Genomic DNA, 18,391 nt, shown 5'->3' on the forward strand with positions numbered 1-18,391 from the left:
ACAGACCGAATGTTTTATGACAGGGAGATCAAGGTATCCGTGGACTGAAGGGCCATAAGGGAGAGAAGGTGAGTGTTTTTGATCAAAAACATCGTTTATCGTCTTTGAAAGATAAATAAAAACCATTCAGTGCTCCAGGTTTATGTGTCAGTGTTACATAACTTCTGTTTTTACCTTACTTTCAGGGAGAGGACGGATTCCCTGGAATCAAAGGAGACTTTGGTGTGAAGGGAGAGAGGGTATGTCTCACAAAAAATCAGTGAATAGAAACTCATCAATTAGCATTTGATTTAACACAAATGTCAAATTAGAGCAAATGGGAGTACTTGACTTGTGCACCAACAGGGAGAGGTGGGAGTGCCTGGCCCAAGAGGAGAGGACGGTCCTGAGGGCCCGAAGGGTCGTGTCGGGCCCCCTGGTGAAATTGGTCCTATTGGCCTGGTTGGAGAGAAGGTTAGTTTATGTAAAATGAGTGGTGATTGCTGATTTTGTTCCATTATATATCATTTTAGTTATGTTTTGTATTGCCATTGGTATTGGCAGTAAGCTATAATGAATATAAATGTTATGTTTGTTGTATTAAATGTTATGTTTGTTGTATTAAATGTAGATGTATTAAATCTTACTAAATAATGTTTATCCAGGGTAAACTTGGTGTGCCTGGACTTCCTGGATATCCCGGAAGGCAAGGAATTAAGGTAAACAAAAGAGATATTCAACCATCATTCATTTCATCAAATGTATTGCGTTTTTAAAACAACGTTATGCTTGTATTTTTAGGGCTCCCTTGGTTTCCCAGGGTTCCCTGGTGCAAATGGCGAGAAAGGTGCAAGGGTAAGATTTGTTTTAGACTAAATTGGACTAAAGCTCAGGAGTGATAAGGTCACTGGTCACAGGGAGGTCAATTTAGTATCTTTAAGGTCAAAGTTAAGTAAAGTACTTCATTTACATAAAAAATCTTAATAGTCCCACATAGAGTGTCGTCCTTTATTTTAGAAAAGAACTGATTATGCTGAAAAAAGTCTGAACTGATTTTCTCTTTCCAGGGTTTAATTGGAAAACCTGGACCAAGAGGACAGAGAGGGCCAACAGTAAGGGCCTCTTTTAATTCATAATCAAATCTCTCATCTTATTCAGTTTTTTTGTTGTTGTTTTTTTTGCTTTCATTTGATTTGGAATAGTTTGATTTGTTTAGTAGACTAAAGTTACTGTTGTTAGATTCGATTCAAGCAGATGACAGATTTCAATTCAGTTGACTTGTAAAGCAATGCACAATGGCTTTCTTAGACTTCCTCTTTTAAAAAAAATATTTTTAGGGTCCCAGGGGGCAGAGAGGACCCCGTGGGGCAACAGGAAAATCAGGTGCTAAGGTATGAGATTATTTTCAAATTATTTTTGGTTTTATAGCTGACTTTTTTTATGTTGTATTTATTGTTGTTCATTTAATGGACATTGTTTGAGTAACTCAACTATTTTTTTGTAGTTTTTTTTTAACAATGACAATAAAGATCAATTGATTTCAATCAATCAGTTTCCACGTTCTGATGTTTTAGGGTGGATCTGGTAGTGACGGTCCTCCTGGACCACCTGGGGAGAGAGTATGTTTTTTTTTTTCAAAATTTTATTTTATTTCTTTAAAACCTTTCAATCTAGGTTTTTGATTCAGCTTTAATTTATTTATAATGTTTCTCCTTTTGTACAGGGACTAACTGGACCTCAAGGTCCTAATGGATTCCCTGGGCCGAAGGGACCTCCTGTAAGGAACAGTTTATTAGTTTGATCCGCGATGCTTAAACTGAACTTTAGTTTTTCTCTATTACTTATTGATATGTTAATTGATTTTGAAGGGTCCTCCAGGGAAAGATGGACTGCCTGGACACCCTGGACAAAGAGGCGAAGTTGTATGTATCTTTAATTTTTAACATCTAAAGTACAATTTTCACTGTGATCAAAGTTGAACAGCAACATTTATTTTTTACATTGCATTCTTAGGGTTTCCAAGGCAAAACTGGACCACCTGGGCCACCAGGAGTCGTTGGGCCACAGGTGATTTTTGTGCTTTTATGAAGCAAAATGGATTTCTTTCTTGAGAAACTGTTAATAAATGTATAAATCTTTAAAATCGCTTCAGAAATGTATGGAACTATACATGCTTTACTCAAATCTAGTTCTTGTTTAGGGTCCTTCTGGTGAGACTGGACAGATGGGTGAGCGTGGTCACCCAGGACCCCCAGGACCACCCGGTGAGCAAGGTTTATCTGGACCTTCTGGTAAAGAAGGAACCAAAGGAGATCCCGGTCCCCCTGGCGGCCCCGGTAAAGACGGACCCCCTGGACTGAGAGGATTCCCAGGAGAGAGAGGACTGCCAGGAACTCCAGTAATAAGTCTCACTCATTCTGCTTATTGAATTATATATTATAAACACATTTAGAAAATACTTTTCTCTAGCAACTTTAAAGCTGAACATGAGCTCTACCTTTGTGTTTTGATAGGGCACTGGAGGACTGAAAGGAAATGAAGGCCCTGCTGGACCACCTGGATCTGCTGTATGTTGCTCCTAATAACCAGAATATGAAATATCAAGTAGATATACACTCTTAAAAATAAAGGTTCTTTATTTCCATTAATGGTTTCATAAAGACATCCAGAAAACATTTTCATTGCATAAAATGTTTTTATACTACAGAAAGGTTCTCTAGATTATAAAATGTTCTTCACATTATAAGAAAAGAAATGGCTCATTTAAGAACTGAAAGGTTCTTTGGGGAACTCCATGGCATCACTGCAAAAGCCTTTATTTTTAAGAGTGTGTAGACATTAATTAATGATTAGTATCAAATTAATATTGATGCTGCTCATACAATACCATAGTGTAAATGTACTTATAAGTGTACTTGCTGTTTACAAATGTATGCAATTTCAATAATATTTACAATATTAATTATTTTTAGAAAATATATTTTCTTTATAATGAGAACTCTATTTTCACATTTCAGTGGGTTAGAGAGAGAGAATTAATGATGTGCTTAATTGTCATAAAGATAATTTACAAATATTTTTTGTTTTGATTTTAGGATGAAATATTAATGATAATAATTCCCAGATGCTTATGATCTTATTTTTGAGGAATTATATATGATCCTGGACCACAAAGCCAGTCTTAAGTCTCTGGGGTATATTTATAGCAATAGCCAAAAAAACATTGAATTGGTCAAAATTATAGATTTTTCCATAAAGATATTTTGTAAATTTCCTACTGAAAATATAACAAATCCAAATTTTTGATTAGTAATATGTATTGCTAAGAACTTAATTTGGACAAATATAAAGGAGATTTTTTTAGTATTTAGATTTTTTTTTTTTTTCATCTTCAGATTCCAGATTTTAAAATAGTAGTTCCAAATATTGTCCTGTCATAACAAACCATATATGGAAAGCTTATTTATTCAGCTTTCATGTGATCTCCATTTTGAAAAATTGACACTTAAGACTGGTTTTGTGGTCCAGGGTCACACCAGGGTCTGTTAACCTAACTGAATTTCTATGCAGGGATCACCTGGGGAGAGAGGACCAGCTGGCACCGCAGGCCCTGTAGGCCCTCCCGGTCGACCTGGACCTCAGGGGCCTCCTGGAGCTGCGGGAGAAAAAGGAGTTCCAGTAAGTGTCTACTCTTGGTTTGCACCTTATCTCTAATCTTTATATAGGCCTGTCAAATAATATAATCCTGTTTTACAGGGGGAGAAAGGTCCAGTTGGTCCAGCTGGTCGTGATGGCATCCAAGGCCCAGTTGGTCTCCCAGGCCCTGCTGGACCTCTGGGTACTGCTGGAGAGGACGGAGACAAGGTAAGCAACCTCTTCATATCTCAATCTCAAATCATCAGTTATACGGATGTTCTTGTCAGAAATAAAGATGAACTGGTTTTTGAATAGGGTGAGGTTGGAGAGCCAGGACAAAAGGGCGGTAAAGGATCCAAGGGAGAGCATGTGAGTAAATTAACTTTCGTTTAAGAAAACTTGATAATTTTAATATCTCATGTTCCCAAAGAAAATACATCAACATTGTAACAAGTTCCAAGCCTTTTCAACGAGTCCTAAAATTTTAAAACATTGCACGCTTAGATTTTGTTTCACTTATTTTGGTGAGCATAATATCAATCTATAATCAATTATTTGCACATTTACAGGGTCCTCCTGGTCCACCCGGGCCAATGGGTCCTGTTGGACAGCCTGGTGCAGCTGTGAGTGTGATTTGATGCTAACAAAGTCATATTACTATTCAAGGTTATATCTGCTTGTGGTGTTCCTCATTTCAAATCTCTTCTCAGGGTGCTGATGGTGAGACAGGTGCAAGAGGTCAACAGGGACCATTCGGTGCTAAGGGGGATGAAGGGACAAGAGGATTCCCTGGGCCTCCAGGCCCTATTGGACTGCAGGTACTGCATTCAGATTGTGCTTTAGTCACTCTTACCCATTAAAATCTACATACTGAATGTTTAAGCTGTTTGCACTTCATTCACATTCATTAGGGTTTGCCAGGCCCAGCCGGAGAAAAAGGAGAGACAGGAGATGTTGGGCCATTGGTGAGTCTTAATATTTTTATTGAAAGGCAGTTAAAGGTGCAATTGATGTTTATGATGCTCTAGCATTTTGAAACATAAACATATAATGCTTATATCCTAATCGTTTCCTATCATGTATTTCTGTAGGGTCCTCCTGGTCCGCCAGGTCCACGTGGTCCAGCTGGTCCTAATGGTGCTGATGTAAGAAACTTCATTTGTACTATAAATAATAATTTACTGACGATTACAGTTCATTATTATTCGTGTTATAATCACTATACAATGACTTCCTAGAACACGTTATTCAGATTCGTCAATCATGGCATTCTGTAGTCAATTAATTTATATATACAACCCGAATTCTGGAAAAGTTGGGACGTTTTTTAAATTTTAATAAAATGAAAACTAAAAGACTTTCAAATCACATGAGCCAATATTTTATAGAACATAGATAACATAGCAAATGTTTAAACTGAGAAAGTTTACAATTTTATGCACAAAATGAGCTCATTTCAATTTTGATTTCTGCTACAGGTCTCAAAATTGTTGGGACGGGGCATGTTTACCATGGTGTAGCATCTCCTTTTCTTTTCAAAACAGTTTGAAGACGTCTGGGCATTGAGGCTATGAGTTGCTGGAGTTTTGCTGTTGGAATTTGGTCCCATTCTTGCCTTATATAGATTTCCAGCTGCTGAAGAGTTCGTGGTCGTCTTTGACGTATTTTTCGTTTAATGATGCGCCAAATGTTCTCTATAGGTGAAAGATCTGGACTGCAGGCAGGCCAGGTTAGCACCCGGACTCTTCTACGACGAAGCCATGCTGTTGTTATAGCTGCAGTATGTGGTTTTGCATTGTCCTGCTGAAATAAACAAGGCCTTCCCTGAAATAGACGTTGTTTGGAGGGAAGCATATGTTGCTCTAAAACCTTTATATACCTTTCAGCATTCACAGAGCCTTCCAAAACATGCAAGCTGCCCATAGCGTATGCACTTATGCACCCCCATACTATCAGAGATGCTGGCTTTTGAACTGAACGCTGATTACATGCTGGAAGGTCTCCCTCCTCTTTAGCCCGGAGGACACGGCGTCCGTGATTTCCAACAAGAATGTCAAATTTGGCCTCGTCTGACCATAAAACACTATTCCACTTTGAAATAGTCCATTTTAAATGAGCCTTGGCCCACAGGACACGACGGCGCTTCTGGACAATGTTCACATATGGCTTCCTTTTTGCATGATAGAGCTTTAGTTGGCATCTGCTGATGGCACGGCGGATTGTGTTTACCGACAGTGGTTTCTGAAAGTATTCCTGGGCCCATTTAGTAATGTCATTGACACAATCATGCCGATGAGTGATGCAGTGTCGTCTGAGAGCCCGAAGACCACGGGCATTCAATAAAGGTCTCCGGCCTTGTCCCTTACGCACAGAGATTTCTCCAGTTTCTCTGAATCTTTTGATGATGTTATGCACTGTAGATGATGAGATTTGCAAAGCCTTTGCAATTTGACGTTGAGGAACATTGTTTTTAAAGTTTTCCACAATTTTTTTACGCAGTCTTTCACAGATTGGAGAGCCTCTGCCCATCTTTACTTCTGAGAGACTCTGCTTCTCTAAGACAAAGCTTTTATAGCTAATCATGTTACAGACCTGATATCAATTAACTTAATTAATCACTAGATGTTCTCCCAGCTGAATCTTTTCAAAACTGCTTGCTTTTTTAGCCATTTGTTGCCCCCGTGCCAACTTTTTTGAGACCTGTAGCAGGCATTAAATTTTAAATGAGCTAATTAAGTGGATAAAAGTGTAAAATTTCTCAGTTTAACATTTGCTACGTTATCTATGTTCTATTGTGAATAAAATATTGGCTCATGTGATTTGAAATTCCTTTAGTTTTCATTTTATTAAAATTTAAAAAACGTCCCAACTTTTCCGGAATTCGGGTTGTGTATATATATATATATATAATTTAATGCATATCCTTATTTTTTCAGGGTCCTCAAGGTCCTCCAGGAGGTTTGGGTAATCCAGGTCCCATAGGAGATAAGGCAAGTATTAAAAAGTAAAATTTTTTGCATGGAGGACCACTTTATGGTTGACAAGATTAGCAGTTCTGATTGCTGCCACTTGACATTGTTATATCTGTATTGACAGGGTGAGCCTGGTGAATCTGGACCACCTGGTGTTGGCGGAGAGCCAGGAAAAATGGTGAGAATTGCTGAAACTTTTATCATCCTCTGAACTTGTAAAAATAAATTGCTTATGTTTATATTTTTATTCATTTAGTAGACATAGTCACAGATAACACCTTATTGGTTTGCTTATCCAATGGCAGGGCCCGAGAGGAGAGCGTGGTGAGAAGGGAGAGGCTGGGCAGCCGGGCACCTCTGGTCCTGCTGGTGGAAAAGGACCCCCTGGAGATGATGGACCCAAAGGAAACCCCGTATGTATTACAAATGACATATCTTTGAAATGAGAAACAGATCTATTTGAGACTCTTCGGCAGCTGATATTTGTGTTTTCAAGGGTCCTGTTGGTTTCCCTGGTGATCCTGGTCCCCCTGGTGAAGTTGGACCACGAGTGAGTAGAGCAGTCATTTACATATTAATACATGACTCTTGAAGCCAACAAGAAATTGAATATGACGCTTCGTACCATCTTCATGCATGTTCCTGGTCATGGTATGTGATTCATTAATGCAAGAAAAAAACTGGCCTTCTTTTGTAGGGCCAAGATGGTGCAAAGGGTGAAAGAGGAGAGGATGGAGAACAAGGAGAAGCTGTGAGTGTTCATCCTCTTGTTTATAAAGTGCAGATCTTCTTTATGCATAATTATAAGGGGTTTTTCAGGATATAATGTGAGTACTATCTTTACATGGCTTTAGGGTTCACCTGGACCAACTGGTGAGAACGGACCACCTGGACCTCCAGGAAAGAGAGTAAGATCACCATATTTCACCACAGCCCAACATAACCCCTCTCATATGTGACCCTGGAGCACAAAACCAGTCTTAAGTCTCTGGGGTATATTTGTAGTAATATAACCAAAAATACATTGGGCCCTATTTTAACGATCTAAACACAAAGTGTAAAGCGCACGGCGCAGGTGCACTCAGGGAATGTCCAAATCCACTTTTGCTATTTTAATGACGGAAAAACGGTTGCCATGCCCTGGCACATTGTCTAAACGGGTCGTCCCTATTCTCTTAATGAGTAATGGGTGTTTTTTGGGCGTAACGTGCAATAAATCAATCAGAGTCTCATCTTTCCTTCCCTTTAAGAGCCAGTTGTGCTCGTGCCATGATGGATTTGCTATTTACACGGCGGAATTTGGCAAGCGCAACGACAGAACGCATCTCCGAGATGAAATACATAATACATACGATGATACATGCGATGACTATCCATTATGACATGTAGGCATATATATATATATTTTTTTTAGCCTACAAAAAAATCGTATGCGTTGCAATCCTTTAATTTTTAATATTTGGCATGTTTGTGTGCTGCTGTGCGTCTTTTGTGTTTAATAAGCAGCGTGTATGCTCTTTAAATAACAAAGAAAAAACATTGCGCCAGACTTTAGACCAGGCTTTAGTTGGTGTATGGTATATTTTCAGCTCCTTAAAATAGCATTGCGCTAGCAATGCACCTGAACACACCACTTTTTAGACCAGCCCATGGGAGCAAAAATGAGCACAAATGCATTTGCTAATTAACCCACGAGACGCTGGATGGGAAAATGCGAACGTCGCCGGACTGAAACTAGCAAACACACTTGTGCTGTGCCTTGATTCACATTGTGCCAGGTGTATGATAGGGCCCTTTGTGTTTAGGATGGATCCCATAGAAAAATACATATTTCTGGAGTTTAAATTGTGTTAATGTTCATTTTTCAGGGTCCTCCAGGCACAAGGGGACCAGAGGGTCGTCAGGGAGAGAAAGGAAGCAAGGTAAGACTGAGAGAGAGTATAATTACAACAAATAAACATGCTTTTTGTAGGTTTTTCCTCCTGTAATCTGTTTTTTTATCTAGGGTGATTCAGGTGCCCTTGGCCCTCCAGGAAAGACTGGCCCTGTGGGGGCAGAGGGTCCACCAGGAAAACCAGGAACTGAGGGTCTAAGAGGGTTGCCTGGAACAGTGGTATGATATTGGAATTGTGGATTTTTTTGTTTGTTTATTTAGTGAAAACTAATATAGTGTTTATCAGATGATCTTCTGACAAATGATAACTTTATTTAGGGTGAGCAAGGTGCTCCAGGTGCTGCTGGCCAGACGGGACCCCCTGGACCAATGGTAAGACCATCTGTATTAGAGCATTATTAGAGCTTAAGTTAGGGGAAAAACTGAAGCGTATAACTGCACACTCGCTTAAAAGATCATTATAACCGGCATTTCAGGAACAAGCCTTTGTCAAGTTACAATTTCTTCAAAACTGAGAACATCATAAATCCAGTAACTCACAGGTGAAACATAGTTACATCACAATCAGTATTCAGTAATTATTTAACAATCTTGAGAAATTACACTAACACAGAGTGATCCGTATATCACATGACATCAGAGAGATCTCTGGTTATGTTGTATTGGTCTTTTGAGAATTTTTATGTCTCATTGTTTGTTGGTGAGTGTGCAGTTATACTCTTCTTTACAAAGACCTGCTGTATCATCATATATACAGTAATGAATTGAGTTTTCAATAGACAAGTATTAATACCTGAAACAAACTAAGAAGTGAGCTATTATTAGAACTATTACTGTATTATAGTTGCATGAAATACATGTATGTATATTGAATGCCAAATATTCTGCTCCTCTCTCAGGGTCCTCCAGGTTTGGCAGGTCTCCGAGGTGACCCCGGTGCTAAGGGTGAGAAGGGACATCCAGGTATGCTTGGTCTGATCGGGCCTCCTGGAGAGCAAGGAGAGAAGGGAGACCGAGGCATGCCGGGACCTCAGGGATCATCAGGACCCAAGGGAGAAACGGTTTGTGAAGTCCTCCACACATCGAAAGCACACAGGCAATTATACACTACTGCTCAAAAGTGGAGTCTGTACGATTTATTTTTAAAGAAATCAATATCAGAATATTATTCATCAGTGATGCAATAAGTTGCTCATGAGTGACAGTAAAGACATTTAAAATGATGCAAAGGATTTTATTTTAAATAAATGCTGTTCTTTTGAATTTTGTATTCATCAAAGAATCCTGACAAATAAAATGTATCCGTTTCCACAAAAATATGAAGCAGCTCAACTCTTTTCAATAATCAGAAATGTCTCTTGAGCAGCAAATCATCATATTAGAATGATTTCTGAAGATCATGTGACTCTGAAGACTGGAGGAATGATGCTGAAAATACAGCTTTGATCAGAGGAATAAAATACCAATTGTTCTATTAAATTAAAGTAGAAAACCGTTATATTAAATTATAGTAATATTTCAAATTATTTTCAAATAAATGCAGCCTTGGTAAACAGAAGAGACTTCTTTCTGAACATAAAAAAAATCTGTCCGACTCCAAACTTTTGAAGGGTAGTGTAAATGTAAAAATTTCCCAGTTCATGTCACATTTGATATCAATAAATACCATAAATAATTTCTTGATGTGTTTTGTTAGGGTATGCCTGGAGGAACGGGTCCTCTTGGTCCTGCAGGTCCTGCTGGTATGCCTGTGAGTAAACCTTCACTACCATTTCTCAGTTCTGTACAGCTGTTTATCATACCAAACTCTGAATCTGGTGGAGAAATGTGTCTTTGGCTGCACTGATTCTTCATGGTTAATGCTTTGTTAAACCTTAAAACAATCTTGAAACTATGACTACTAAACTTGAGCTCTGCAGCAACAAAATATATCACCTCGATCAAAGCTGAATGGATGTGATGTTCCTCACAGGGTCCGAGGGGTATTAAAGGAGCTAAAGGTGCCACTGTGAGTAACCCTTCCTTAAATATTCTACTTAAAGATCAAATGTATTATGAGAAGTAAATCATGAGCCATATCATGTGAGGTAAAGCATTATACATATGTCACATTTCTTATACTTTACACCAAAATGGCACTAATTTTGTATGTCTTTCTCTTTTGTAAAGGGTGGATCTGGTCCTAAAGGAGAAAAGGGTGTCCAAGGACCACCAGGACCACCTGTGAGTCATATCTGTTATCTGCAATACAATACACAAGATGTTGTGCAATCATCATTTGGCAGTGAAGATGAACTTTATTCAAGACAAGTAAAAGGAGACCAGCACATCTTGAAAGTGCAGTTAACTTTAGTTTTCTCTTTAGGGACCAGCTGGTGAAGTCATCCAGCCGCTGCCTATTCAGTTCCCTAAGAAGTCCAAGCGCTCCATCGACGCCAGTCAGATGCTCTCTGAGACTGAGGCTGCCGATGCCACGGGTGCAGAGTTCCTGAGCGCTCATGAAGGTATGGAGGAGATCTTCGGCACGCTCAATACACTGCGCCAGGAGATCGAGAGCATGCGCTTCCCGCTGGGGACACAGGAAAGCCCTGCCCGCACCTGCCAGGACCTCCACCTCAGCCAGCCAGATCTAAGAGACGGTATGATCCTTATGATTCTGTAACCAACGGTGAGCCATGTCACATTCTAATCATTCTTATTCTTTTCTTCAGGCGAGTACTGGATTGATCCGAATCAAGGCTGCGCCCGGGACTCGTTCAAGGTTTTCTGTAACTTCACTGCTGGTGGAGAGACGTGCTTGTATCCCGGCAAAGCAGTAGAGAATGTAAGAACGTGCTGTCATTCATTTTTATATGTTTATATTTTTACTGCGACATCATTCTTAGACTTCTGAAATCTCGACTTGTCTGAATTTACTAATCCTAAATTCTGCCATAGGTGAAGATGAATACTTGGCCAAAGGAGAAGCCTGGGTCCTGGTTTAGTCAGTTTGCAAAGGGAAGCAAGGTGAGTTTATCACTTCAGGATCATTTAAAAGAGTAATATGCATAAATGAACCAAAAGCTTATTATTAAAGGGATACTTCACCCAAAAATGCTAATTCTGTCATCGTTTACATAAAAGAAGATACTTTGAAGAATGTGTGTATCCAAAGAGTTTCTGGACCCCTTTGACCTCCATTGTATTCTTTTTCATTGTATGGAAGTCTGGGAATGGTTTCCCAGATTCTTCAAAAAATGTTCTTTAGTGTTCTGTAGAAGAAAGAACAGCTTCAGGGTTTTCATTTTTGGGTGAACTATCCCTTTAAAAGAGTGTTTACACTAAGAGTGATAACACAAGCAGAAGTCATTGCAGTGTCGAGTTCATTATATTGCGAATCATGAATTACTGTTTTCTTTTGTGTTGTAGTTTTCATATGTTGACTTGAGTGGAGAGCCCGTGGGTGTTGTCCAGCTGGGGTTCTTGCGGTTACTCAGCGTTCAGGCCCGTCAAAACCTGACCTACCACTGCCAGCGATCAGTGGCCTGGACAGACCTGACGAGCGACAGCGGGTACCAGAGGGCACTACACTTCCAGGGGGCCAACGATGAAGAGCTCAGCTACGAGACCACCCCCTACATCAAAGCCCTCACCGACGGCTGCTCTGTAAGTTAACAGAAACAAAGAAATAGATCACAGATGGCAGTATGTTTAAAAGCTAGCGATTGCACTATATAAGCATTTTAAGTAATGAAAAGACAAATGTTTGAGCTTGATGGGTAGCTGGTCGTGTGTGTGTGTGTGTGTACATATATATATATTATTATTATTATATATATATATATATATATATATATATAAATTATTTTTCTTAAATAGTTGTTGTTGTTGTTTTTTTAAATAGTGTGATTTTTTTTTTTTTTTTTTTTTTTTTTTGTGAAATTTATGCATACAATTAACAATCATACCCATTATACCCATCATAGCATTATACAATGGTTAAGGTATTATTTTGCTAAATATTGTTTTCCCCCTTTCCCCCTGTGTAGTATCGTAAAGGCTTGGACAGGACAGTGCTGGAGGTGAACACACCTCAGGTGGAGCAGCTTCCTCTGCTGGACATCAGGATCTCAGACTTTGGGGAGGACAATCAGAAATTTGGTTTTGAAGTGGGACCTGTCTGTTTCCTGGGATAAACACACACATGCTGAGGGCAAGGAGAATACAATCACCAATACAAACACTCACACACACACACACACACACACACACACACACACAAACACTAATTAATCATGCACTTAAAACCTAGACATAAATACCACCACATAGAGATGTGCCAACACTAAAAGACATTTGAAATTACGTGTAAGCAGTGGGACACACACACACACAAACAAACACATTTTTGTGAATCAAAGTTGCACACAAAGTACACACCCAGGGAAAAACACTCCCAGCAATGGAGGAGAAGAGAGCGGTTCTCGCAGGAGAGAAGCGAAGAGAAGATATTCTGTGTTGGAGCAGATACTGCTGGCCTGAAGTGGAAGACCCTCCCGTCTGGGCCCCCTCTCTCTCCTTCAGCTCCCCTCCCCACTGTTCCTCTTCTGAGACGCTCCACTCTTCCTACCTCCATCCCTGCCGCCCCCTCCTCACTTCCTCCTCACTTGATAGAATAGAATGATCTGCAGGTGCAACATTTAAACTGAGGAGCAGAAGCTGAGCACCAAGATTCCATCAGAATGATTTCAAATCACACCAACAACTGTCAACCTATCAAGCATCAACATATGCAATCAAAAGCCATTTACAGTGCAAACGTGTTGAATTTTATAATGTTGTGGATTTATTATAGAATGATAACGTACCCTTTTTTTTTTAGACATGACGTGAACATGCTGCCGATTTACCAGTTCAGTATTTTTTAGTGCAACTATATAAGCTGGTTATTGATTCATTACAGAGGTCTTAAAACATTTCTGACAATATGCACACTTTCAACACTTTTGCTATTTTGAGACTATTGACAAACCTTGTGACCTTTGACCTTTCATGCAGACAGCTTTCAGGCTGGAATTGTGCGTAAGAACCATTTGTACAGAAATATTTTATTGTATTTATTTTGTGAAACAAACAGGTGCTCACAAGAAAATGACCAACACTTGCAGTACAAATAATGTGGTATTCATCTGTAGTTTTTCATCAATCTATTAAATATGTAAATGAAACCCCAGAAAGCAAATCTGCCTTCTCTGTATGATAAATATATACACTTACTGGTGATATTAGATCATGTTGCATTGTTTGAGTGCACTTCCATTGCAGCTGGAGGTTTAGAAGAGTCTCACAAACAGCAGTGGAGAAGGGACAGGAAGAGGAAGGAGAGGGAAGAAAAATGATGGTGGTTTGTTTTTTATGTATATTTTTTGTTTTTTAAAATATGGCGAAGGGAATGAAAACCTATAAAAATGTATTTGTGAATTAAAAGTTGTTTGTGTGGTTTTCTCACAAGGACAATACTGCTCAGACTGTTTTTGTCAAAGATGAACATCTGTCTTTATAAAACATGGTGCTAAAACTGGTTTTATGTAAGTACTTCGAAATCTGTGTAATATATAATCTATTTAAAGAGCTGTTGGGCTCCTTCGTTGTTCTTTTGTTCCCTGTTATCGTGGTCACATGCTGCTTTTGCTAATATTTGATCTGCATCTTCACTCCTCTGAGCCACACTCCCATTTTCACCTTTAAACACCTGAACAGCGTGTGTCACAGTGAAACCACGATCTATAACCTGGCCACTTTCCTTCAAACCCTTTATCTAAATAATGAATTTTGTGTCTGGGTTTTGAAACGTCGACTGTTTTAATTCCTTCTTCATGTTGTTTTGGTCCTAAAGTTCCCATTAAACCACACATCAACACATTTCCTCCTGTGTCAACTTAATTGTTTTTTAAAAGTGTGTTCAGTATAAAATATTCACACTTTAATTGTATAAATATAGAATTTTCATTTGTTACACCGTATACAATAATTTACAACAATTACGTGTAATTTATAAGAGGAACATTTTACAACGATGAAGGCACGGAGCTGGTGATCAGTTTAGTGTTATTCAACAGTTTTCAGCCGATGAAGAGTCCACCTGCCATGATTCAAGAGAAAAATCCATGTCAGTTCAGAACAATTTGAGAATGAAATCACAGGCTTTCTGTCGTTTTTCTGAAGATTCTTACCAGCTACTTCAATGCTGATTCCAGTAATATATTGACTGTCATCAGAAGCCAGAAAGGCACATGCATCAGCTACTTCTGCACAAAACAGTATCACAAAAAAACAGTGTTTTAATAACTGGTTTGGATGGTTACTATATTTACGAAAATGTCTTTGTACAATGACAAATGATTTACCAGCAGGTTCTCCCATCCTTCCCATTGGAATAATGGCTGTGAGCTGCACAAAATAACCAAAAATACTGCTCAGGTACAGAAGTGGCTTCAGCGTGATAAGCTGGTAATGTAAGTTTAAGTAATCAAGTTATCAAATATTAAGATCCTTTTCCAAAGTTCAAAAATCTTTTGCATCTAAGAAAAAAACTCACTTTCTAAGAACTTCCTGAGACTAAATGACAAATAATCAGCTCATTTTATTCATCTGAAGCCAGAAACATTCTACCTTACTTTATCAATGACTTTCTCTGGTACTTTATCTGTCATGGGTGTAGTGATAAACCCTGGCAGGACACAGTTGCAGCGAATACCAAACCTAAAAGCAACAAAATAACATTTTTAAATGTCATTTTTTAATATAGAACATAAAGAGACAGGCTCTCTCTTTTGTTTACAATCCATGACTAAGACATAAGTAGCACCACAAACCCTAAAATGGGAAAAATATCTGCCGGTCTGTATATATATGTTACAGTTACTGTGTGGCGTCAGTAAAATGCTCACACACTTGCTCAGCTCTTTGGCAGCGGTTCGAGTGAGGCCCTCCACTCCTGCTTTAGAAGCCGAGTAATTCACCTGCCCCATGTTCCCAACCTACAGCCAAAGAAACAGACATCTAAGAAACCACATGGAAGCACAGGTCCGAAAATGTTAATGGCTTTGTTTAATGTCCACTATATTATCTGTGTAGTTCAAATTGATATTGTTGTAAACATGTGACCTTGCCCACTATGCTGCCCACAGAGATGATGGAGCCCTTCACAGCGCCTGCAGAAACTAAAGCCTTCGAGACGGCCTGAGTCACAAGAAACGTACCCTGAAAACATCAGCAGTACAAATCAGACACAGACCTGCACAATGTCCAGAATACAAACTTCAACTATATTTCACTATATTAATGTATTTTTTTGCAATTATGCAGTATTTGTGAGAAGAAGAGACTTCTTTAAAAAAAATAAAAAATTGTACAACCCCAACTATTTGAACAATAGTGTATTTAAATACATATATACAAACACGTGCACTGACAAAATTAGTGACTTTTGAATTGATTCACTGATTCTTTTCTGCAGGTCAAGACAAAGGACTGTAAAAGTATTTTCCCTCATGACCTTCTGCTCTCAGACATGATATAATAGTACACACTGATCAGACCACGAGTCTGTATATGATGACATGTTCAGAACCAAACACTCGTACCTTCAGATTGACTCTAATGACTTTGTCAAAGTCATCTTCTTCCATCTTGAGCAGGAATTCATCTTGAGTGATCCCGGCTGCATTCACACACACAGACGGCGGCTGGAAGAAGCGGCGCTGCAAGACAACAGGATATGAACACATGAACTTCCTGTTTTATCATTGACCCCTAAGAGCTCCAGAAGAGCCCACGGACGGCACAGACACACGTCTGTCACACCTGTATATTTGTCACTAGTGTCTCCACACTGTCCTTTGATGACACGTCCACCCCCAGAGCCATGTGCCCCTGACCTCTGTGGTCACGTGACAGCAGCTCCAGTGTCTGATTGGCTGATTCTTCATTGCGGTCAGCCACTATTACAGAAGCTCCTTCAGAGGCGAATCTCTGACACACAGCCCTGCCGATGCCACTGCCGCCTCCTGAAACACGGAAATGAGTGTTATCTGACCATCTGATCAGTGATCATTCATCTCTGACATGCACAAAAATGTCTGCACCTTAAAAAAAAATTTTTAACACATAATAACACATGCTCCAAATATGTTGCAATGCAACATTTAATCTAATACCTTAAACAAGCGTAAAACATTTTATCCATGCTGTTTAATATACAGTATAAACCTTGAAAACAATATTGTGTTTAGCTTGCGTTCACTCCGCATGACTAAGCACTGAACGTGAACTGTAGTTTTAGACTTGCATGAAAAAGTGTCCTGCTATAAAATGTTATAATGACTTCAAATTCATTAAAAACATGAATGACCATTAAGACAAACAAAACGTTTTTGAATCTCACCCGTAACTAAAGTCAGTCTGGATATGAGTCGAGAGGACGCCGCCATAATGGGTCACAGTGTGCTGTAGTAGCTAGTGATGTCCGCTGGAGGGCACTAAAAGACCATTCATATTTCTCCCATACTGAAGTGCGGTCACACGTTTAGTGTTTTTTTTTAAAGGACTTTTAATAAAAATAAAATAAAATTAATATGCGAAAATGTATGTAAACTTTATAACCTTCTTTGAGTTAAACTGAATGTTAATGCAGCTGCTGTTGGAAAACATGCACATCTGGACGCCCGAGTCTACCTATAGAGTATAAAAGACCTGGAATCTAATATACATTGATTAAAAGTCATTTTAAGACTTAAATAATTTAATTCTGTCGTCTCGACCCTGTCTTGTGCATCAAGTGAGTTGAATCAGGGAAACTGAATTAAAAATGTAAATACACTGTCTTGCACATAATACACAAGGATTCGAATTTTTTTTTTCGCTATTGGAGTAATACCAAAATAAATGTGAACAATTTCTAAAATTGACCAGTTTAGGAGTATTGAATGCAATGAATAAAATTAGTTTGTTAAAATGACAGAATTGACTCGTTTTACTTCAAATAAACAAGCAGCAGTGTAAAGCCTGCGATCATTGCCAACTTCAAAAACAAGCCCAATATAATTATTATTATTATATTATTTATTATCATCAATATTATTAATTATCAGTAAATTAGCTGCTGATGACGAATTATCTTCCATTATTGGAAAGTTTGACAAAAATTTTAAAAATATAAAAAAAATTATATATTATATATACATATATAATTATGCATTTAGCAGACGCTTGACTTACAGTGCATTCAGGCTATCAATTTTTACATATCATGTGTTCCCGGGAAATCGAACCCCCAACCTTGCGCTTGACAAACGCAACAATCTACCAGTTGAGCTACAGGAATATATATATACGTGTATATATATATATATGTGTATATGTATATATATATATGTATATATATATATATATATATATATATATATATATATGTATATATATATATATATATATATATATATATATATATATATATATATATATATATATATACATACATACACACACACACACACACACACACACACACACACACACACACACACACACACACACACAAATTATTACATTGCTCCGAGAAGCTAAAACAGCACTGGAGTAATTTACAACTGATCAGCAATACCATAACTGAACACAAGAGAGCAGAAGTGAACAAAAAAGCGCTAATGTACAAAATACAAGCCTTATTTGTGAAAAGAATACAACAGAATTTTTATTTTTTTCAGTAAAATTTTTATCTAGAACAATGATCAACAACTGCCTACTTATTGACTTAAGTAAACTTTTAAGGGACCTTCAATGTGTCTTAAATTTAGTTGAAATAAAGTTTCAAGTTTCAAGTTTGTAAAATTGTTATACACTTTTAATAACAAATTATTACAATCACACA

At 38.3% G+C, this 18,391-nt stretch overlaps 2 protein-coding genes across 3 annotated transcripts in view; one reads left to right on the top strand and one right to left on the bottom strand.

The window, feature by feature from the left end:
• col11a2 (collagen, type XI, alpha 2) overlaps positions 1-12,963 on the top strand; it is a 35,654-nt gene extending 22,691 nt beyond the window's left edge. For both annotated transcript variants that reach the window (XM_059509015.1, XM_059509014.1), the window contains exons 28-65: positions 24-68; positions 186-239; positions 346-453; positions 645-698; positions 781-834; positions 1,047-1,091; positions 1,317-1,370; positions 1,554-1,598; positions 1,703-1,756; positions 1,848-1,901; positions 1,993-2,046; positions 2,180-2,377; positions 2,493-2,546; positions 3,550-3,657; positions 3,736-3,843; positions 3,931-3,984; positions 4,185-4,238; positions 4,326-4,433; positions 4,527-4,580; positions 4,707-4,760; positions 6,552-6,605; positions 6,712-6,765; positions 6,893-7,000; positions 7,084-7,137; positions 7,285-7,338; positions 7,442-7,495; positions 8,456-8,509; positions 8,593-8,700; positions 8,800-8,853; positions 9,381-9,542; positions 10,178-10,231; positions 10,454-10,489; positions 10,651-10,704; positions 10,847-11,120; positions 11,193-11,305; positions 11,419-11,487; positions 11,890-12,126; positions 12,510-12,963. In XM_059509015.1, coding sequence (XP_059364998.1) covers positions 24-68; positions 186-239; positions 346-453; positions 645-698; positions 781-834; positions 1,047-1,091; positions 1,317-1,370; positions 1,554-1,598; positions 1,703-1,756; positions 1,848-1,901; positions 1,993-2,046; positions 2,180-2,377; positions 2,493-2,546; positions 3,550-3,657; positions 3,736-3,843; positions 3,931-3,984; positions 4,185-4,238; positions 4,326-4,433; positions 4,527-4,580; positions 4,707-4,760; positions 6,552-6,605; positions 6,712-6,765; positions 6,893-7,000; positions 7,084-7,137; positions 7,285-7,338; positions 7,442-7,495; positions 8,456-8,509; positions 8,593-8,700; positions 8,800-8,853; positions 9,381-9,542; positions 10,178-10,231; positions 10,454-10,489; positions 10,651-10,704; positions 10,847-11,120; positions 11,193-11,305; positions 11,419-11,487; positions 11,890-12,126; positions 12,510-12,656 — 3,153 coding nt within the window. In that variant the 3' untranslated portion in view covers positions 12,657-12,963. The remainder of the gene's footprint in view (positions 1-23; positions 69-185; positions 240-345; positions 454-644; positions 699-780; positions 835-1,046; positions 1,092-1,316; positions 1,371-1,553; positions 1,599-1,702; positions 1,757-1,847; positions 1,902-1,992; positions 2,047-2,179; positions 2,378-2,492; positions 2,547-3,549; positions 3,658-3,735; positions 3,844-3,930; positions 3,985-4,184; positions 4,239-4,325; positions 4,434-4,526; positions 4,581-4,706; positions 4,761-6,551; positions 6,606-6,711; positions 6,766-6,892; positions 7,001-7,083; positions 7,138-7,284; positions 7,339-7,441; positions 7,496-8,455; positions 8,510-8,592; positions 8,701-8,799; positions 8,854-9,380; positions 9,543-10,177; positions 10,232-10,453; positions 10,490-10,650; positions 10,705-10,846; positions 11,121-11,192; positions 11,306-11,418; positions 11,488-11,889; positions 12,127-12,509) is intronic.
• Positions 12,964-14,429: 1,466 nt separating this feature from the next.
• Positions 14,430-17,043, bottom strand: hsd17b8 (hydroxysteroid (17-beta) dehydrogenase 8). Its single transcript, XM_059509016.1, has 9 exons — positions 16,907-17,043; positions 16,327-16,529; positions 16,107-16,223; positions 15,628-15,723; positions 15,415-15,500; positions 15,138-15,222; positions 14,868-14,910; positions 14,694-14,768; positions 14,430-14,602 (listed from the first exon to the last, which is right to left on the bottom strand). The coding sequence occupies exons 1-9, from the start codon at positions 16,950-16,952 to the stop codon at positions 14,583-14,585; spliced, it is 771 nt and encodes a 256-aa protein (XP_059364999.1). The 5' UTR covers positions 16,953-17,043; the 3' UTR covers positions 14,430-14,582.
• Positions 17,044-18,391: the final 1,348 nt, after the last annotated feature.

The sequence above is a fragment of the Carassius carassius genome, chromosome 25 (genome assembly GCF_963082965.1).
Source record: "Carassius carassius chromosome 25, fCarCar2.1, whole genome shotgun sequence".
Classification (NCBI taxonomy): domain Eukaryota; kingdom Metazoa; phylum Chordata; class Actinopteri; order Cypriniformes; family Cyprinidae; genus Carassius; species Carassius carassius.